Source organism: Mytilus trossulus, chromosome 8 (assembly GCF_036588685.1).
Source record: "Mytilus trossulus isolate FHL-02 chromosome 8, PNRI_Mtr1.1.1.hap1, whole genome shotgun sequence".
NCBI lineage: Eukaryota > Metazoa > Mollusca > Bivalvia > Mytilida > Mytilidae > Mytilus > Mytilus trossulus.
In genome coordinates this window covers 64840010-64863512 of record NC_086380.1, presented here as the reverse complement: position 1 = coordinate 64863512, position 23503 = coordinate 64840010, and the positions used below count along the sequence as shown (strand labels likewise).

The 23503-nt window shown below is 31.3% G+C and overlaps 1 protein-coding gene across 1 annotated transcript; it reads left to right on the top strand.

The window, feature by feature from the left end:
- The first annotated feature begins 2458 nt into the window (after positions 1-2458).
- Positions 2459-21617, top strand: LOC134682048 (uncharacterized). Its single transcript, XM_063541646.1, has 7 exons — positions 2459-2527; positions 13493-13673; positions 14659-14976; positions 15974-16083; positions 17738-17918; positions 19335-19475; positions 20105-21617. Exons 2-7 carry the CDS (start codon positions 13601-13603, stop codon positions 20209-20211), a joined length of 930 nt encoding a protein of 309 aa, XP_063397716.1. The 5' UTR covers positions 2459-2527; positions 13493-13600; the 3' UTR covers positions 20212-21617.
- The last annotated feature ends 1886 nt before the right edge of the window (positions 21618-23503 follow it).

The following is a 23503-nucleotide window of genomic DNA, read 5'->3' as shown; positions in this document are numbered from 1 at the left end:
GTGCATCTATAAACTGTTCTTTGACGTGCGTGTCCCTTAAATCTAACGGAGCAGTCGGGTAGGCCAGATTAGACAGTCTACGAACTGACTGACCTAAACCCGGCAAAGTCTCGTTTACTTTTTGTCGGCATTCCTTGAATCGAACACGGTATAGTTCCGTTTGACAAGATGGAGCAAATCGTTCATCTAGTGCGTTTACTAGGTGTGAAAATATATGTCTCTTTTCCTTTGGTAAATCACCAAGGACTGCTTGAGACTGTCCAATCAGTGACACGGCCAATAACAAACCTTTCTGGTGTTCAGACCACATATTAACTAGGGTATATCTCAAAATGTGCTAAGTAATCCATCCAAGAAGTATTGCCATCATATTTTGATGGTTTGATTTTCACAACATTCGAACCAGGGCAAACAGTATGAGCAGTACTTTGATTTATTGTTAATTCCGGCTTAGGATGAAAATATCGATCTTTATCTTCAACAACCATCGCACGTACACGCTTATCTTTAGGTGTAGATTATATGAAACCTTGTCCATGTTGTATTGTGCTTTCGCTAAGAGACTGTATTTTTCTACTTATTTCAGCAATCTGATCGTCAATATTTGACATATTTATTGCAGTACAGTGTAATCAAAATGAAAGTTATCAAATAATAAACTCTGTTAAAACTGAGCCGTGACTTACGACTTTACCTCACGGTTCATTCACTTAAATCTTATAAGTAAACTAAACATCGATGTTCACAATAAATTAAATAAGTTAACAATCAATCAATCAAATAGAATTTGATAGACAACTTGAATCCCAACCGCTAGCCACTAAATATGTAACGTGTAACCAGGCGTTTATATCTCAAACGTCCGTTCCAGTAAATACTTGGATCCAAGTTGTCCACAAACAATGTGGTAATACTAAAAACTAAAACTATCTATATTATGCACAATGTACTAAAATATACACATTGACTCTTTGTCGATATAAAGTAAGAACTGACAATTATATATATACAAATATAAGTTGCTTTCAGATGAACCCGTATTTCCAGGACAATATTCAAGTTGGCAATAGGCACGGTTAAAACATTTGAAATGAACTAGGTCTGGTTTAAAAACTTTACGTAGGGACTAAACAAGTAAGACCGAAAGAATGTATTCATTTGTAGATATACACAAAACATATTTGGACAACTTTGGAATCCTGTGGTGACCAGATAGGTCCAGATCCATGTACTCTAAGTGAACAACGGCAATGATCAATACATTTAAAATAAGATAGGTCTGGTTTAGAACTTTGCCTAAAATTACCTAATGTGTGGTTGAACTGGAAAAGACGTAAATGTGCAGCTTTGGACCACTGTGTTGTTCAGACTTGTCCGGTCACGTTTCAGTCTGCTCATTTATACATATGTAATTGTTCGAAAAAAAATGACATACAAAGTCATGAACTTAAGAAAACCACTGAATTACAGGCTCCAAACTTAGGACAGGCAAATACAGAATGTTGCGGAGTTACACATGTATGTGAGCGATCAACTCTCTAATTACTAAGACCATGAAGACAGCAAATATACGGTATGATTTATTTATTTATTTTGTGTTTGATAAGAAAGCAGTTTAGGTTAAATAAAAGTAGAAGAATGCAGTTTAGGTTAAATAAAAGTAGAAGAATGCAGTTTTGATTAAAAAAATAAATAAATAGGTTTTGTGGGACAAGCATAGACATCATATATATTATGACACATTATAAACAACAGATCAAATATTGTGGGAAAGGGTTTAACTTGCATGAATTCGGAAAGTAATGTTTATACCTTCTTACATGTACATGTTATTCCCTGCATACTGTGTTGGATAATCATTTACTAGTCAATTTTAACACATTTGCCTGACTTAGTCTATATTTGTTTGTGTAATGTGAATGAGTACGAATATAAATAACTTCTGTGGTGTTTTGTTCGTTTATATATAGATCTAGGTTTCTCCGTATTTAATAAAATCAGTACATGTATAGGGCATCTCAAAATACATTTAATACTTAATTTTACTAGCGAAAGAGAAATACCATTGTTGAGTTTCCTTTGTAATGTAGTAAAAAAAACATTCAACTTTTCGCGTCCCTTTGAATCGTTATCGAAGTTATGAATCATGTATATCTAATAATATAGCGACCTCGAGATAGCGACCGAGATACCGGCAACATGCAAATTTAAATCGAAATATAAATTAGACAACGTATCAAATGCAATTGAGTTGGGCCCTTCATTTTTACTGTAATATCATATTTCATTTGTTTGATACACTATGCCGCAAAGACTGCGTTCATGTATATTTTCGCCACTGTGATATTTTTTAAAAGTCAGTATTCTGAGATGTTCCCCTTTCAAAAAGTAGGTCAAGAAGCAATAATCGATGTTCTGTGATATAAATAGACTCGGTAGTTCCATTTATTTTTAAAATCCTTAAGTGAGAACATTAAAACTAGTTATTCTCGTTCATGATGTCTATCGATAACGTACTGGTGTTATGGTAGGTAAAATACTTTTTCATCGATTATTTTACTTTATATGCTATATATATGTAATGGTAGTGTAAGAGAATGCTAATTCCTTTCTTCATGATTTTAAGTACTGTACGTACGGTGTTCGGTCAAACGACTATTTTTGACTTCGACTTGTCGAATAATGCTCACCCGGGATGCGTTCAATATCGTAGCGACTACGTTGTGCGACGTATATTTTGACTATTGGCCTATTTAAAATCTAAAGCATCATGGGTAATTTCATTGTTCGTACCCCAAAGTGAAAACAGCGTTACGTCATTGGTTGAATTTCCATTGTTTATAACGTTTTAAACCAATCAAAACGCTTTGGTGAACGCTTTCGAAAATATTACCCAGGATGCATTAGATTCTGAATCGGCCAATTGAACGTGTAGCTATAGATAAGCTGCTACATATATATTGATAGCAGCTATATATGTAGCTGCTACGATATTGAACTAAGCCCAGGTCTCTGTTTGTCACATGAACTTTCAATATAGAAATATTGTTTTTGCTAATAAGTTTACATTTTAATAGTTGTGTCTACGTATGTGAAATAAATCAATTAAAAGATAATGTTTTACTCTGTAGTTTAGCTGATCTTAACTGTTAAAAGATTTTTTACTACTTTATTTGTGAAATGCTTTTAAAAAAAGGGTCATCTCAATTTCTGTACATGTATTTGCGATCTTTACGATCTATTTACATTCGAAGTTTATGTTGGGGTATAGCGTTCGAATTTGCTCAAATCATGAATAAATTTCAAAAGATATTGATCTTTGCTGCTTATCAATCGATTCATTTGAATTATCTAACTGCACTTTTCTAATCTAACTCCACACAATAATTGGCATGTTACAAAGATGTATTATACATGTATACATTTGTAGCAAGCAAACGAGTAATTTGAAGTTGTTACTGAAGGAATCTATTATCTTTGCAAAATTTAAACCAATCGAGAATCCTATAACATGCTAATCTTTTTTTGAAGGGACCAAATAATAACATTAAATAAAAGTTTTATTTTGATGATGGATCGAAACTAAGGTAAGGCCAAATAAAAATATATGTGTGGTTCCAGTTACCCTACCTACCCTACTTTTTAGTCATAATAATAGCCTACCCTAAAGATTCTTTTTTCATTTTCCATTAAAGCACTGTTAAAGTCAGAATGTTGCTCCCATAGAATCAATGTAAAAAAATAACATAAAATAAAAAAGTATCCCTACCTTCCTACCCTAATTTTATTTTATATGTAACTGGAACCACACATACTATTTTATTTGGCCTAATAAAAGAGATGAAAGTTGAATGCACAATAATTTACTTTTTAGAATTAAACACTAATGAAGGTCATGGAAGAAATTAAGTTCGAATCTTGAGTGCTTGTTGACCAGCTCATGTGAATGGCCCAAAAATGCCGCAAAACTATACGATTTACGATTACTTTGTATTTAGTCCTATATGTAATATTTCCCGCTGGATTATCCGATAAATAGTTGGATGAATGATATATGAAAACTTATCTGATTTCTTGATATATTGGTAAACAAGTAAAAATCTGGTTAAAATTGCCAATTTTGAAATAATTTAATATTAAGGAGTGGTAAGATTGCCGAAAAAGACAATCATCCATCAGAGAGCAAATTAAGTTCAAGTAGACATTATCTATGTTATCATATACGGCCTTAAACAATAAGCAAACACATATGACAAAAAAGCAACGACCACCAATGAATCACAGGCTCTTGAATCGGGACATATCGAATGAGGCGGAGTGAAACATGTTAATTAAAAAACAATCCAATACTCCCTAACCTGAGACAATGCTGACAAACTGTTAAAAACAGTTGGATAATAAGAACCGGAACTGAGCAGTGCCTCAACAATCAACGAATAGGTAAACAAACCGACAAAAGACATAAAGTACCGATCTGAGAATACTCTACGTTGCTGAAAACTGTTTAAAAACAAATTACTTTTTATAAATAAATCATGTTTCTAAACTAAAAAGTCAATCGATACACGAAAACCATGACATTAAATTAAAGATAGACGGTTAATTAAATTAACAAATTCAGACATACAAACACCGAACAAGTAATAAAATGACGTTTGCTTTTACTACCTGAAAAGAAACCTTAAACGATATCGAGAAAGAACATTGGGTGACTGTCTTAAGTCTGGAGTCCGTGTTTATTTTTCTTGGGACTACTCGCGGACATCCCACGGACCTAGAACACACACCCCTTCCTAACAAAAACAACCCAAAAAGACCGCAGATGTCAGAATAATAATTATTGACATATATGTACTTAATGTAAATGTAAATGTCTTATAAGATGCTTTGCTACTCAAACGTAACTTAGACGTATAATACTATATATATTCTCCGAATTTTTATTTGTTTCTTGTTTTGATAGCTTTAATTATAGGCAAAATTCCAGCTAAAATAAATACGATCTCAATACGTAGGATGGGAAACGGTAAGAAGTTCCCCTTGTACAGATGTAGAATATAATTTGCCAGTATTAAAAGGTCTAATCTGAAATTACAAACTTTAATCGGCAATTACAAACTACAAATTTCTGACACTTGACCTTGACACGAATGGGAAATTCCAATATGTGTATTTTTACATTAACCTTGATATCTGATATCTTAGACTAGTTTGATATATAAGAAATATGACATTTTGATTACATTCTACACTGACATTTAAATTCTAACTTTATGATAATTGTATGTTATAAAATACCACCAATGGTTTGAATAAAAGCATGGTAAATAAGTCTATGGTAGTAAATAGTACAGTTACAATAAGTCAGATCCACTAGGATGACATCCTCAAAATGACAAAATGACGATTATTTCAGACCAATGTTTAGTAGACATCTATCAACAAATCACAATTTGGGGTGCATTGTTATGTGTGTCTAATAATACACAGTGTACTTCTTTTGTCACGCACAGGAACAAATTTTTTGCAATTTTCACTTACTTATTGGTCAAATTCTTAATGGTAGGAGACTTCACTTGTATTTCAAATGACCATATACATGATATATATGACAACTGTATGTCCCATCTTCCCCAAACAAGATTATTTTTCAGTGAGTACCATACCTTACATGTACATAAATCTCTATTAAAGTCAAGGATGGTGTTTAAAAAAAAGAAGTGGGGTATAATTGATGATATTTAATAGAACAAAACGACGCAAACAAAATATATCTTGAATTAAAATACAGTTTTAAACTGTTACATGCATGATGGATAGACATATTCAAAATTGTAAATCGAGCATAGTTTTAAACGAATTTAATAATAATAAAAAAAACCAGCAATGAGCCTGTAATCAGTGGTTATCGTTTGCTTATGTGTTACACATTTGTATTTCGTTATTTTTTTTTATACAAATGAGCTCGAGGTCGTTAGTTTTCTCGTTTGAATTGTTTTACATTGTCATTTCGGGACATTTTTTAGCTGACCATGCTGTATGGGCTTGGTTCATTGTTGAAGGCCGTAAGGTGAACTATAGTTGTTTATTTCTGTGTCATTTTGGTCTCTTGTGGAGAGTTGTTTCATTGGCAATCATACCACATCTTCTTTTTTTATAATGACCAAATAAACTCTACATTATTTTGTTATAGCCTTACCGTTTTTGCTAGATTTTTAACACATTTTGCCGTCCTTGTGCCTACAAGGCTACTTTTACGCATTTTATATTGTAAAAATGTAACATTTTCCTATGATAAGTATATATTGGTTGGGTTTCGTGTGGTGTGTTGGAACAGTGAAACACTTAAATGCCAATATTTTTAAGAGAAAACATTTGGGGTTGGAAACACAAATCGGCGTCACGAGAATTTTGGCTGTGAAAAAATACAAGACCCCTTTTCAAATGACAACAAGTAAGGGAACCTGTTTTGACCTTATAACATATTTCTCAAATTTTTTCCGACCCACATATTAAATGTAATTTCAAATCGGAAATTATGACCTATTCCAACGGAATGTCTAATCACTTGGTGTAAAACCTTTTTGCACTTCCCTTTGACACGAGATAATAGATATAATTATTATTGAATATGAATTGGACAATAATATATATTTAACTACAAATTTCGTAAAACGTTTTGATACACTGGTTATGTCAGTTATTGAATATGGTTCCTCAATATGGGGAGCTAGGGAATTTACATGTATTAATGCAATTAAAAATAGAGCCATGAGATTTTTTATGGGTGTTGGAAAATATACCCCAAATTTATCATTATATGGAGATACGGGCTGGATGCCATGTATAATTAAACAATGGTCATGTATTTTTAGAAATTGGTCAAGATTTTTGAAAATGAATGATACCAGACTTAATAAAAAAAGTGTTTTTTTGGGCAAATAGAATATGTAACAGTAAAATAAAAAACTGGAATTTTAGAGTTCATAGTAAATTTAGAGAACTTAATATTGAAAATTTTTGTAATACTAGAACACACCCGTGATATCACGGGTCCGTGACTGAATTAAAGTATATAACTATATGCGTAAGCCTTATTTTAGTATTGGTATTATCATCTGATAAAAGTCGTGCCGATTATAAGATACATTCTCTCTGCTTTCAAATCTTTCTGTTTGAACCCGTCGACCTAGAACTCTTCAATTATTGGTAATATTCAGGTCCTTGAATTGAGTATTTTTAATCAACAGCATTGTCCAATAAAGTTCAATTCTTTGATTCGCTGTTTTACGTCATGCCCGCTAACAAATTGAAAACTGTACCTATACGCCTTATTTCAAGTTAAGTCCAAATTTTAAGTATTCGTATTGTTATCTTAGAAAGTCTTACTAATTAAAAAACTACAATAGGGAACAATTTGACAATGATTGAATTTAGTTGTGTCGACTCTGTGATTATGACCCGTGTTTAAAGCAAAATCAAATACACCATTTGGTGGTGCGCCTGTCAGATGTGGAACGTACATATAAGGTTAAAGTAACAGGTGAATATACTAAATTGGTATCGGTATCGGATTCGACCCGGAACTTGTTAATTATTGGCAATATTAATAAAGGGTCTGGAGTGGTGTAATTTTTAATCTACACCATTGTACTTTATTAGTTATAAATAAAGTTGAATTCTTTGATTCATCGTTTTAACGTGATGCCGGCTGATAAATTGGACCTCGTAATTTTAGTATTATAGATAAACTGTACTTTTAGTAAAAATGATGTTAAGAATATTGAAAGTAATGTTTTTGATATGTACAAGAGAAAATGGTGTAATGATTAAACACAAATGATCGCAGTAAACTGCGTACATATAGATTATTTAAACAAGAATATTATAAAGAACATTATTTAAGTGTTCATATGCCAGTAAAATATAAAAGCGCCTTTGCTAAATTTCGATGTGGTGAGGCGCCGATTAGAATTGAAACAGGCAGATATGAAGGGGTTTTAAGTGAAAAAAAGATTTTGTTTTAATGATTCCAGTATACAACAGAAACTCATTGAAGATGAGAAACATGTTTTACTCAACTGCACTTTATATTCACAGGCAAGACAAGAGGTTTTTACTAGAGCAGTTTCTTTTAATATTGATTTTTTAGACTTAAATGATGATGAAAAATTTATATTTTTATTTACAAATGAAAATTTGTGCTTTTATTCTGCCAAAATCTGCCATGATATTTTAATTCAAAGAAAGAATGTTTTATATAGATAAAAGATGTTTTGTATTTTTATCGAGCTGTCCTTTTTGTCGAGCCTTCGACTTTAGTCGAAAAAGCGAGACATAGCGATCCTACATTCCGTCGGCGTCGTCGTCGTCGGCGGCGTCCACAAATATTCACTCTGTGGTTAAAGTTTTTGAAAATTTAATAACTTTCTTAAACTATCATTGAATTGTACGAAACTTGGACAGAAGCTTGTTTATGTTCATAAGATAGTATCCAGAAGTAAATTTTGTAAAAATAAATTTCCTTTTTTTCGTATTTTACTTATAAATGGACTTAGTTTTTTCTGCCAGGAAACATTACATTCACTCTGTAGTTAAAGTTTTTAAATTTTAATAACTTTCTTAAACTATCCTGGAAATGTACAAAACTTGGCCAGAAGCATGTTTATGATCAGGAGATAGTATCCAGAAGTAAATTTTGTAAAAATAAAATTCCATTTTTTCCGTATTTTACTTATAAATGGACTTAGTTTTTTCTGCCAGGAAAGATTACATTTACTCTGTGGTTAAAGTTTTTATAATTTTAATAACTTTCTTAAACTATCCTGGAATTGTAAGAAGCTTGTTTATGATCAGAAGATAGTATCCAGAAGTAAATTTTGTAAAAATAAAATTCCATTTTCCCCGTATTTTACTTATAAATGGACTTAGTTTTTCTTCCAGTTAACATTACATACAGTCTGCAGTTAAAGTATTTAAAACATTTTTAAGATTCTTAAACTAGCCTGGATTTTTACCAAACTTGGACAGAAGCTTCTGACAATCAAAAGATAGTATTGAGAGGAATAATTTTATTGATTTTTTTCATCATTTTTGACGAGTGTGTGATAACCAGCAAAAGTAGGCGAGACACTGGGTTCCGCGGAACCCTTACAAATTTTTTATGTAAAAGTCTCTCATAACTCTTTTGAGAGTGGCTCTCGAATGTTTTTAAGATTGTTTTGTACTTTTAATTAAAACATGTTGTAGATATTGTGTTCATGTTTGTATTGTACATGTATAGAGGTGAGACTATAATAAAATATTTGATTTGATTTGATTTGATTTGATACAATTCTTGTCAGATTTAAAAATAAAAATGGGGTCTTTCCCAATTGTGAAAATCCCAAATGTGAATTTCCTAATTGTGAACTTTCCATTTCTATGTAACAACATTTCAGCAGCACCAGAAGAAATAATTATCATCAGCAGATTATAATAAATAAATCGGCATTACAGTTAATGATTAATCTGGACACATCGACACATCCACATATCGACAAATTGACACATTAGACTCATTGGCATATCAACATATCGACACACTGGCACTGGTTTATGATCGGAATCTTTCGCCATAGCTATGCCTTGGTAAAGAACAACATAACGCCAAGTGTGTCATGACAAGTTGTCATCTAGGTTCTCTGGTTCCATGGTAAGTGCAGGGAAAATTACCGCTAGAGGCTGTGTAAAATAGGAATCTTCTGAAGTATGCTGTGTCAAATAGAAATTTTACGCCGTACGCTTTCTCCAGAGGTAATCTAGCGACCTAGGCTAGGGTTAGGGTTTAGTGTCACATTTAGGGTTAATATTAGGGTTTATGGTTAGGTTAAGAGTTAGCGTTGGTTTTGGATTAGAGTTTAGGATAAGGGTTAGGCTCAAAATGTAATATAACGCTGTGTGCTGTGACAAACGGCAATCTAGCGCCGTAGGTTGTGTCAAAGAGCAATCTTGCGCCAAAGGCTGTATCAAAGAGAAATATAGCACCAATGTGCCGATGTGTCAATGCGTGGATGTGTCTATCATAAGTCGCTCTGTCGATTTGTCTATGTGTTGATGTGTCTATATGTCGATGTGTCAATGTGTCTATGTGTAAATGATTGGAGAATACGTTAACAGTCCTATATTATATATTTGATACAGTTTTCATACATATCCTTGCCGCTGTATGAATATGTAATAGGATAAAAACTACTTGTATTAAACGTATATTACAGTTGATGAGCCATTGTGTACAGTTATTTGTCTATTTGTTCTGTCAGTGTATTTTCGACGTATGAGTTTGAATGTCCATTTTCATATCTTTCGCCTATCTTTTATATGACAGGTTTTTATTAGTATAAAAGGTAAAATTTCATTTTATTTCGAACATGCTTCAGGAGCCTGCAATTCAGTGGTTTCCGTTTGTTTATGTGTTACATATTTGTTTTCCATTCATATTTTTATATAAATTTCGGGGCCGTTAGTTTTCTCGATTGAATTGTTTTACAATGTCATTTTTTCGGGGCCGTTTATAGCTGACTACGCGGTATGGGCTTTGCTCATTGTTGAATGCCGTACGGTAACCTATAATTGTTAATTTCTGTGTTATTTTGGTCTCTTGTGGAGAGTTGTGTCATTGGCAATCATACCACATTTTCTTTTTTATATTGACGTATATAAATAATGTATGTTTAACGTAAAAAATGAAATTCAAAACAGTGTGGACGTGGCCATTGATTGACACATTAATTTCATCCATTGACTAGGAAAATTTAGGTGAACATTTGTATGTAACGACCACTGCTCACTATGCACTTTTAAAAGAATATTAAACTATGGGGTCACCAAAGGTTTTCAACACCTAAATAAAGTAATTCGAAAAAAATTAATCAGAAATAACACGACGTTTTGATTTATATCAATTATATAAATCAAAACATAAAGATTATTCCTGATTAATTTTTCGAATTATTTTATAATTAAAGGCGTTAAGAAACAGTAGGTGACCCCACAGTTTAAATGTCTATCGTAGGTACGTCGTGAACAGTGGTCGTTACAGACAAACGTTCACGTAAATTGTCCCAGTCAATGGATGAATTTAATCTGTCAATCAATAGCCACAGCCACACTGTTTTGAATTTCATTCTAAGAACAACCATCCTTAGTCTTGAAATGGTAGAATATTTCAGGAAATTGCATTTGCAGAAATGTTTTAACTCCTTTATAATAAAATACTAAATAATAACACAAAATACCATATGCCTTGATAGGTGTCTATTTCGCAAAGTCTACACAGAAACTAGTATTTTGCACCCACAAAGTCTCATTGTAGTGAAGGGTTATTTCTTATGAATATTGTTTACATTTCGTTTAAAAATAATACCACGTATGGATGTTTCATTCACTTAAAGTGTATGAATCGAGATTATTTTAGGAAATGAGTAGTGGTAGTGTGTATTTTAATAAAATGAACATAGATTGAGAAATTACCTGTACATTTTATTTTTTAAAAATAACTACTGCCGGTAATAAATTTTGAAATACCTGGAAGATGGGTTTAAATAGACTAGGATAAAATTCGTCTAATGTCAAACAATAAATCATTTGCGAATAAGAACCTTCATTTAATTATGGTTAACTAAAATACATGTTTTTACAAATGACCATCTTATTTAAAATTCGTCTTTTGAAAAGCTCTGTTTTTTCACAATTTTTCTTCTTCTTCTAGTGTTGTTCACATTTCATAGACATAATATCTACAAAAACAATGATGTACAATCTATGATATTTACAGCTCACCGTAGAAGTTGTTAATACCCCCAAATCATGGGTTATAATGTAAAATGCTTAACGCTTGTCTACATATGTTGTAAAAGTGCTAATTTCAAGGGGAAATATCTGGCAAAATCATGTTGAACTTTCTGATTTAAAACAAAATAAAAACAAATAATTAATTTTACTGAAAGATAAACCCAAAATGTAAAAAAAATCTTAAATAAACAATTACACAATGCATGGGCCAGATAACATATCGGTAAGCATTTCGTGTTTGTTTTAATCTAGACGCCAGCTGATCAATAATCTAGAAACCCTCAAAACGTATCATTGGTATCTTTCAAACCTCTTTTGTATAAACCGATATAAACATAAATATATATATAAGTAGATAGAGAACTCGTGCAATTGGATTTTTCTTGGTTTGTTTAATTTTATGATGAAGGTTAACATATACGTTAATCATCGTGTTTATCTACATAAGAACGAGTGTGTGTTGCTCAAATAACTCAATCAAATGGCTAAACTCTGGTTTCACTTTCAAGTAAAATGAATGTGCACGCCACATTATTCCACGGGGTTAAATTGAAGGTCTTATGAATAGGGATCCACAGAGGTCGAATGAATCCCTTTCAAGTGAATAATTCGTCAGCGATGCTTTTAGATACGGGAGTGCTTAAGCAAAATAAAGATGTGGTGTAGCGCTCATCAGAATTGAAATTGTTCGTTATAAAAACATTGCTATTGAAAATAAGGGTATATTTTAACTGTACTAATGTTTTTATGTTCGTGTTGATAATATGATTTTTTTTGCATAATGAAAAATTAATAATTCATATTTCAAATATGTTTGTTTTGATACCAAACTCTGCAATGGAATCTTACTGAAGCGAAAACCTATTTTATACCCATGATAGCAGGCCAATATTTGTATTATAGCTAAAAATGCAGATTTCTGGACTCCTATTAGCATCAATACATGTGTAGAATGGGAATAGGTCATTTGGTCAATTTAAGAAGGCATACATTTTTTGTCAGTCACTAGATTAACGATATGCATAATAAATCCAAAGCAAGTGAAGGGAAAATGTAAAGATATCTGCACCTTAAAAAAAATCAAATGTTCAAAAGTCTCTCATTAAGTTGCTGTTGTTGTTTTCTTATTTTGTACTCAGTTGTATATTTTATAGTAAGAAATATTGATACATTAGTCTAGTCTTGTCTAAGTTAAATTCATCAGTATTGCCCAAATCAATCACAGAGTTGTAGATCATTCAAAACCAAAACAATAAAAAATCATTCAAACTTTAAAGTCGAGACTAAACTAACAGTAACACCATGACTATTTATAAAAATGGTAAATGAAAAGGACGCAAACAACAGTACAAAAACAACAATGAAAATTAAATAGCAACAAATTTGAGTAGATCTAATTGAGACATATATTTGATAAAACCAGGCATGGGTCCCAAAACCTGGTACCTTTGATTTTCAAAAAAGGTATAATTAAGGATTGTAGCTATCTGTACAATTTATTGTATTTCAATTTTTTAAACGAGTAGTAGATTATCCTGCAAGTTGAGAGGACACCACATTTGCATCTTCACATGAACCATCAGAAGGTGATCAATACTAAAACAAGGTTTACAGCCGTTTTATTTAGCTAATTGAATATATTTATTGTTTATATTTACAGAATGTTGATTTGTTGTGAATTGAAGCTCATTTGAAGTATAATTATTGATTTAAAGCTGGAAACAGACAGTCGACAATCATCTTGAACTTGTACATCAATGATTAAAGAATGGATTTTGAAAGTGTTGCAGTTCATGTATTAATTCTATTAAATACTCAAATAAGTTATACACATAGTTCAGGTGAGACATAAGTATTATGTCACCATCAAAATCCAATGCGTGACATACGCATATATTATATACACTTTTCATCCAAATTATACTTACTTTATTGCATGTCCTTTTTAAAAATTATATGAAGCGAGGACTGGTGAAAAACAGTTTTAATCCAATTGGTTTACAAATGCATTTACATAAAAACTTTGTCTTCTGGAGACGATTTAACATTTTTCACGTATCCATATCATATTATCGTCAACAAATATTTCACTTGGTCCGTGTTGTGAAATATGGCAGCTGATCAATAGTCGTTTTTAAAACCGAAATTTACCGATTGTCACCTTTGTAAACAATCACTAAGAAGCATGAATATTCCGGTAAGCACGTGTATAACATATACAGCAAGATATATAAAGTTTATTTGGATGACTGAGCAATGTTACATTTGTTGACTTTTTCTGCCAATTTGGGTTTCCTGTTTGCGATCTCCTAATTTTAACAATAAGGGTAACGCTGAGGTTACTGCATACATAAACATGTCGGCGAATTAATGGCTTAAATCAAACAATAAAAAAGTAATTTGGACAAATTGAAAAATTTTCTTCAGATAGTAAAAACTAGCCATTTAGTAATAAAAAAAATATATGCATCATTATTTTTTTTAATCTGAAGTTGCAAATTACTTTTTCATACATTTTCTTGTAAAAATGATAGTGTTTAAACGAGACATATTGGTCAGACTGAAAGAATTCAGCTTTAAAAACTCAACTTTGAGTAACATAAACATGGACATCGCCAGCCAGTTTCCATTTCTTGTAGCCGAAACAGCCCAACTGAATATGCTACACACAGAAATACGTTTCGTTTCATTTCGTTTTGGCTTTAAAGTTCAATATGATGAGCGCAACAAGTAAGGTTGATAACATTTAGTTCTATTTACTGTAATTGTGAACAAATTTAAATACATTGTTAATGAAGTCTATACATCTCGCTCTTTCCATTTTAGTCTCTTGGAATATGACCACGTATCCTGCTATATTTGGACGGGATGTTATGCTAACATGTTATACATTTCACCCATTGCAAAACTCCAAAGATTGTCCTGTTCGGCAATGGTCAGGAGGAACTTATGGTCGAGGACTAATGTACAATGGGTTTTCTTCGAATGAGGAGAAATACGAAGAGAATGTTAACCTGTTGTCAACTCAGTTTTCACTGATTATTAAAAACTTTTCCATCACAGACATAAATGTTAACTATACATGCTCGTGTGGATTTTACGCCAACACACGCACATTACAACTTGACGAAAAGCGGTTTCAATGTAAGTAATACATTTTCAAGTTTTGCATTTAAAGGAAAAATTTTAACCGCAAATTAGGTTTTGTTGCATGGTTCTACGGATTGGATTTTTTTAATTCTTCTAGCCTAAATTGACAATGCTTAAGTCAGGTAGGCCAGCATACTGCTTTTAGATGCATCTTTTTTATTGTCTTAATTATTCCTTTTCAAATAAGTGCAGATCAACACACGACTAAAGTAATACTATAGCTCTTATTTCTGTTGTTTATTTACCATTATATAGTTTTACATGTATCACTATTAAATTAGGAATAAGCTTTATGGATTAAAATATGAAACATTAAAAAATGAGAAGACATAAAAAAAAAGGGACAAAAGATACCAGAGGGACATTCAAACTCATAAATCGAATATAAACTGAAAACGCCATGGCCATAAATGAAAAGGACAAACAAACAAACAATAGTACACATGACACAACATAGAAAACAAAAGAATAAACAACACAAACCCAACAAAAACTAGGGTTGATCTCAGGTGCTCCGGAAGGGCAAGCAGATCCTGCTCCACATGTGGCACCCGTAATGTCGTCCGTAAAATTTACGAAGAGATAATTTCAACTTCACCATTTGGAACTCTTGATTTAATGGCTTCCTTGTGAGCAACAGCCCTCTATCAAGAAGAGTCGATCAAAATTAAGAAGTCGAAAGGTAATTAACTACACCACGACAATAAAAGAAAAACGACTTAAAGACAAAGGTTAGTTTGCACAATACTATAAAGAAAACTAATTTTCACGAAAAAAAGCGATGATCTCATTTTTTTCCGGATCTTGTAACAAATCTGGCATTTGTCGTGTTTTTCATGGTATTTAAGCATGCTATGTACACATTCGGAGGAAAGTCTAAGTATATGAATGCTTTATTACTCTTTAAACATCTTCCCAAAGTTTAGTGATAATTGAAATCGAATTTTGAATTTCTATCAAATATATCTATCAGAAAAACATTTTATTTCAGATTTACCAGATGCAGCTAATGCTTCTATAACATCATATAACGATACATTGAAAATCAAGATACAAATAAGAAAAGTATATCCATTGCCTAATTGCTCAGTTTACATTGGGGTAAATATCATGTAGTTCACAAGCAAAATTAAGAACAATTATTTCTTGCTGATACAATGTGTATAGAGGTGTCTTGAGTATTTTGCACATTTATTATATACCCCCAAAAAAATTGTCTTTTAAAGATGATTGTTTTTAAATGACTTTTTGTGTTTAAAACAAGGACTATTAAAAATTCTGAAGTAGTCATATTAAGCTGCAAGATTGTGACTTGAGAGTAAACAAAGGCACCAATAGTATACCGCTGTTCACAATTAATTAATTGATAGAGAAAAACAAAACAAATCTGGGTTACAAACTAAAACTGAGGGTAACTCATCAAATATAAGAGAACTACGACACAACAGAAATACAACGTTAAAATGTAACCCACACAGAACTATAATATAACAATATCCATTTTCCTATCTTCGTACAGGGCATTTTAAGAAAAAACAAAAATGGTTGGTTGAACCTGGTTTTGTGGCATGCCAAACCTCCCTATTTAATGAAAATGATAGTTATAACATTGAAATGACAACATTGAATTACAGGACTAAAATACAAATAAATGAGAGAAAATAAATGACAGAAAAACACACGAATAATATTCAACAAAAGGTACCAGGTTAAATATTTAACACGCCCGACGCGCGCTCTGTCCACACAAGACTATTCGGTGATGATCAGATAAAAAAAATGTAAAAGCCGAAACAAGTACAATACGGTCAGGGTAATTTGTCGCGGAAAAGAACATCCTTATTATTTTGAATAAATCATACTTTTACAGACAGAAAATTTATTTTATAAAATGACTATATAAAAAGATGAACATGATAAAAACTAAAGTGATGACAAATTACAGAATACAAACGAATACATTATATAAAACAACCTAATTACCAGCACTTAGTAATACACAGCTGAGTTATCCAAAGCCAGGGTAACGCACAAAGTGAAGTCACATTTGAAATTGTAAAACGAGTTCCCAAAAATTAAGGAGAATTTTTATAAAACTGAAGATTAGATTTCTATGACTTATATTACATTTATTAACAACAGTGAAAATTTCAATACTAATTAATACCAAATTGTGGTAGTTATTTAGCTAATTAATTGTATTATTTAGCTATGCCATTATCACTGAACTAGTAAACATATTTGTTTAGAGGCCAGCTAAAGGACTCCTCCTGGTGCGGGAGTTTCTCGCTGCATTGAATACCCATTAGTGGACTTCGGCTGTTGTCTCCTCTATGTTCGGGTTGTTGTCGCTTTGACACTTTCCCTATTTACATTCTCAATTTTGTGTTCACAATTAGGAATATAAATCCGAAGCCTCGTGTAATCAGAGTGCCACGCTCCATGAACGTTAAGAGCCCATGCAATTATTATCTAGGGATCCCTAGGAAATCTCGCGTAACGCACAATTTCTGTCCCTCTTCAATAAACTACAATTTTGCAGTGGCATCACATATTTTTCAATCCTCCTTCCCGGACGATTGATGTTACATGACTTACCTCCTGTATTTATTGTTAAATTTACATTCGTTCTGAACATGCCAAAATTATGTGCCACTAAAGAATCAATAAATAATTTGGTGTTGTCGTCATTCTTTTATGTTACTTAGTTTCAGGCTCATTCATTGATTAATAAATTGATTCTTATTGATCTTAGAATCGTGTGGTGGAAAATAAAGTTCGATTGAATTCCACAAAAACTGGACTTTTCTACCGTGTGAGCTTTGTGGCAGAATATAAGCTGCGGAATGAAGATTGCAATAAGCAACCAAGACTACAATGTGGCTTTTTAAAAGAACAGATTACATTTGAAGGAAACGTTACACCTAGATGTCCAGGTTTGTCTTTATTCAAATAGTTATTGAAATATTTTGTTTTCTAGATTGAGGATTAAACAGCCATTTTGGTTATTTACATCTTTAAAAATTTTGTGTCTTTGTGTTGAATATGCAACGCAAATCTATTTCAGAACATTACGGAAACACAAATAATCATCTGCAATTATAATTCACAAAAGGTCAATTAAAGCGTAATTTGATCCTCGAAGGGTTTTCCTTTTTCTCTTTAATTATGTAATCTCCAATGTTTTATTTTATGTTTGTCCATTTTTTCTATAAACCGATTTTTTAAAGATAACAATGATAAATACATTTAGACAGGTTTTATTAGGAAATTAATAACCTAATACTTAATTTTGAAATGTAGTTTTTTTTCCAACAAATCAAAAGTCTAATTTTGCGAGATTTAAACCAATTATTGGTTTCAAACAGTGTTTAACACTCTACACAACCCAAAACCCATACCGTATTGTTTGCTTTAAAAGTCACTGACATGGCAAAATGATTAACATAGTAAACAAGAACACAAATGACAGGACAGAAAACAAGAGAATAAGTTAAAACAAACCTGGAAGACCGCAACAAATGAAAATTCCTGAACATGAGTCTCCAGATTTGTGAGAAGACACATACAGAGTAAATTTGAACAGTGATGTAGCAGGAAGAAATGACTAAATATATCAGATTGGTAAAAGCATAAAAACAGAAAAAAACATAAAGATAAAATACACAAAGTACCGACCTAAGTACTGAAAGTCCAAAGCCAACCAAAACAAAAATAATTATTAGATTGATAACCTTTAAAAACGAAATGTATTCAATGGATCAATGTGTTCTTTTGGTCGTATCGAAGTTAATGTGCTGTATAAACAACACCTATGTAATAGTTAGAATGTAATATCGCGGGTTTAAAAAAACAAATTCACCCAACAAAAAATTGTGTATCTATGTGAAACTTTATTCGGGTTTAATTAATTTGTGGTAATAAAATCCTTGACTTGATAATTCACCAATTAAACAAATATAACGTTTATAAAAATTTCAAATATCACTGCAGAAACATGAATAGCTAACGAGTTTTGAAATTTACGCACCGAAAAGATTGGGACAAAGAAAATTTACGTTCAAAGTTTGTAATTGTAAATGACCCCAAGTCTGGTTCAAACTTATGAAAATTTACAATAGGAAACCAACCAATTTCTGGAATATTCCCATGCAAAATTTGAAATATAATTTCTAGTTTATTAAAGTATATAACGATTACATACTAAAGTTAATGTTACTGCAGTAATGGTCAAAGATGACCTATGACTATTCATTTGGGTTTTAATTTTTAGCTTTCCAAATATTTGGTTTAGAAACTTACTGATGTCGATGCAAATAGTTTGTTTTGAATATTTTCATTGTTTATTTTAGATTTTTCAACGGAAAGAAGTGTTGATGAGAATACTTCGCATACAGTAGAACGTGTTAACAAAAAGTCCTCTGCAAATTATGAAATACCTCTCGTAATAGCTGGATGTTTATTATTAGTAGTTTTGGGCATTTTAGTAGTTCGTAAGTAAATTGTTAATCTTAACTGTCATTAACAGTTGTTGTGGTTAAACATTTTGAGTAAGTATTATAAGGATCGAAGTTACATCTATTTCGTTTGAGTATATGCATATTGAATTGAATAGTTGTATTAAACAAAACAGTGTTGTATTTGTTTGAACGAGCACACTTTTAAATGAGAAAAGACTGACTTAATCGGTTTTTAAAACATAACATACGATATGTGTGACTGGTAAACTTTTGCTTATGATATTTAATACTCTGAAATTATCGTTTTTTTAATTTCAGTTTTAGAATAAAAAATAGAACTGTTTAATGAATATGGCATTCTCTGATTTTTCTGTTTGATCAGTCATTTGTTTACCCTGAGACATGTCTTAATCTAAGATAGCATGGTCACAGACATACAGTCTTTTGTAGACAAAACGTGCGTTTGGCGTAAATATTAAATTTCATACCTGGTATCTATGATAAGTTTATTTGGCACTGGTTTGATTCACACTTCTGTCTTAAACAGAACGGCCATGACTTTGATTGCAATACACATTCAATTTATTTGTGTTTACTACATCATTTGTAGATGAAAGTAACTTTATAATAGAATAATTAATACTTGTTATGGTATTTTACAGGTGCACGGAAACATATAAAGACAATAATTGGGAAAATGTGTAAAACGTCAAAAGAATTTGAAAATCCAGACCACGAGACGAACGTATCTTTAGTCAACAAAATATAAAATATAAAGCTTTAACAGTATCTATCTTTTGTTAATCATGTATTCGAAAGTGCATATATAAATACTTACTAAGAGCGTACAATGCAAACAATTATACATCCCATCATTGTGTAAATGTGCTATCAATTTTTTGTATTCCTGTCTTTCATTTTTGATAATGTGCTGTCCTAAGTCAGGAATCTGATGTACAGTATTTGTCGTTTGTTTATGTAATATATACGTGTTTCTCGTTTCTCGTTTTGTTTATATAGATAAGACCGTTGGTTTTCGCGTTTGAATGGTTTTACACTAGTAATTTTGGTGCCCTTTATAGCTTCTTGTTCGGTGTGAGCCAAGGCTCCGTGTTGAAGGCCGTACTTTAACCTATAATGATTTTAAATTGTTACTTGGATGGAGAGTTGTCTCATTGGCACTCACACCACATCTTCCTATTTCTATTTGTATATTATATATGCCTTTTTGTACACCTGAGTTACACATTTGTATTTTTTGCAGTGATTAGGATTATAACACAATGTTGTCTGTTGTACCCCTATTTTGAAAATTGACCTAGTATGTGTTTTTTTTTCTTCACATCTCGTTGTCAATATAAAGGAATTGGATGCGGTTGTCATACAAGGAAGATGTTTAGTTAGCTATTAAACAAGTTCACCATTATCTACATAAACAAATGCTGTATATGTGAACTAAAAATCGCAGATGTTTTGTTGAAGAATTATAAGGATTAAACACATTTTTCCTTTGGACTTTTGTTTGGGAGTTAATCGCACCGGTTTACACATGAATAACCTTTAGAAAAGAATGTGTTTAATTCTATAATAAACCATTAAAATACAAAAAGAATCTTCATGTTTTCAAACCAGTTGGCCTTATTCGTTTCCATTCATGATAGTTTATAGTCTTTCTTTTATCTACTTTTTGAAAAACGTTCCTTTGATAACGGATGAACTTTACTTTTTATCATTTCATTTTATAAGTCTACAAAACAGCTTGAAAATAAATACACATATTACTTATTTTGATTTCTTAAATGTTTTGTTGATTTTGATATGGAGGTGTCTTACTGACTTAAAAAAAGTTAAAGCTTGTGTTCACTATTGCAAATGAAAATGATTTTATTGGTTTTAGAAAAAGAAAATGTGTAGGGCAGGTGTGCGTTATTTTGAAAATTGTACGATATATATTGGCGTGTCACAGATATATAGATGGGTTTCTACTGTAGATATTTTGAGCCTTCTTATATTCTTTGTAATTGTTTTATCTGTTACGTACGCGAATTCATGTTACCATGTTTAGTTCTAGGAGCAATATTCAGTATATTTAGATAAATTTCACGCGTTTGGTTTTTGTTTCTGTAATGTTTTTTTTTACAATTAAAGACTGATAGAAAATAACTTATTACCAGTATGTCCGTAATCAATAAATATCAATACAAATATCAAGTGTATTGACATTGTTGACATTTTCCTCTAAATAAATAAAAAAAAATGCTAATTGTTCTTTGATTTATTTTTATTTTTTGTTAACTTAAGAGCCAATCTGCCAGAAAACCATGCAAAACCGTCCGAATGCCAATTTTGCCAAATGAGTTCATATTTGGCACATTGGTGCACCTTAGTAATGTAAATAACCTCACAAATTTTTTTTGGAAAATTTTGAACCGATCTGAATTTTTTGGACCACCATCTTTAAATAGATGAAATTGCTCGAAAACAGCAAAAATAAGCCTTTTTTGGCATATTTTGCAGGTAAAATAAAAAAAAATAGCAACAATAATTATTTTTTGATAGTTGTTCCTAGTAAAACATCACATTAGGTGTAAGAATGCATAAAAATAACAATGCTGTCTATTACGTGTATGTATAATCTATCCGTTTCAATATGTCTCGTTTAGCCTCATGTCCAAAATGGCTGATTTTGGTCATCTTTCAGAGCCAAAATACTCCAAGACCCGTTTATTATTGTAAAACAACATATTTGCTTGCAAAGTATAACTATATATACCCAATCAAAAAAAATATTAAGCTCGGCAAATAATGTTGGTATCTGGTATATGCCAAATCAAAATGGGGTAACCTGCATATTCAAATTTTCTCAATTTTGCCATCTAGTTTGTAACTACTGACATAATATTGGAGCTGGACTTATAAATAAGTATAACAACAAATTGAAAAGAATAATTCATGTTTAATTTAATGCTTTAAGCAAATAATCAAACAAAAGAACAATATAATTCATCATAAATGAAGAGGCTCATAGGAGCAGAATACCTTTAATTAACAAATTATGCACTAAAAGCAGATAAAAACACACATTTTCAGAGCAACAACTTTAAAAGAGATTTAATATTTAAACAATTAAGTAAAAGTTCAGACTGTAAAAGAACAGTTCCTACTAACCATTAATGCAATTTATTCTAGTATATATTGATATAGTTGTTCAAAAGCAATGGTAGATTCAATCATATCAGGGACAATTAATGGAAGATAAAATTACCAATTTTTCAAAAATTTATTGATGTGTTTATACCATGTTATGTTGATAGTTTATATTTAAATATATATGAAGAACGCTTCTTCTTTTGTTATCAAGATAATGATAAAAAAAGACTAACAACAGCAACATTATAATAGAGAGATAATTTTGACAGACACTTAGTAAGCTAACAATGTTTCTTGGCAATGATGTCAATACACACTTAGGATGAAAATGTATGTTTGAAAACATCCCCAAAAAATACATAAAAGACAAGTAAAACACTTTATATGTTGTAACATTACACATATTGCATACAACATTTATATTCACAGACACTGCATATTTCCATCACATAAAACATGCTTTATAACACCTTATTATAATTCTTATCCTATATTTTCTTTTCACTGAAAATCATCCTTATACTCTATTTTAAAGCAGCCATGGCTCAAATAAGTAAAATACCCTAACTCAATGCCTTTTTATTTCATGACATATACAAAACATTCTCCTATTAAAATCATACATTAACAAATTTCTAAGTCTACAATACTGGTGCAAAATTTATAAAGAATTTTGAATGAAAAGTTTAAATTGTTATGATAACTGTACTTCAAAATAAAAAAAAAAATGTTTTTTATGCTTCAATGGTTAATTTTTACTATACAATAACATCAAGAGTAGGTTTACATTCTAGTAAAAGAACATTCTTTATAATATCAATTAAAATCTTCATAGTTGAACTTCTATTAAAATATTGTCTTTCTATATGCATTGACCTTAACAATGACCTCTTGTTAGACCTTTGTCGCCT

Bases quoted from the DNA above. Each gene is read 5' to 3' on its own strand.
- LOC134682048 (XM_063541646.1), top strand. From the start codon at position 13,601: ATGGATTTTGAAAGTGTTGCAGTTCATGTATTAATTCTATTAAATACT. The intron at 16,084-17,737 runs GTAAATATCATG...TATTGATCTTAG, and splicing joins ATTGCTCAGTTTACATTGGG to AATCGTGTGGTGGAAAATAA. The intron at 17,919-19,334 runs GTTTGTCTTTAT...TGTTTATTTTAG, and splicing joins CGTTACACCTAGATGTCCAG to ATTTTTCAACGGAAAGAAGT.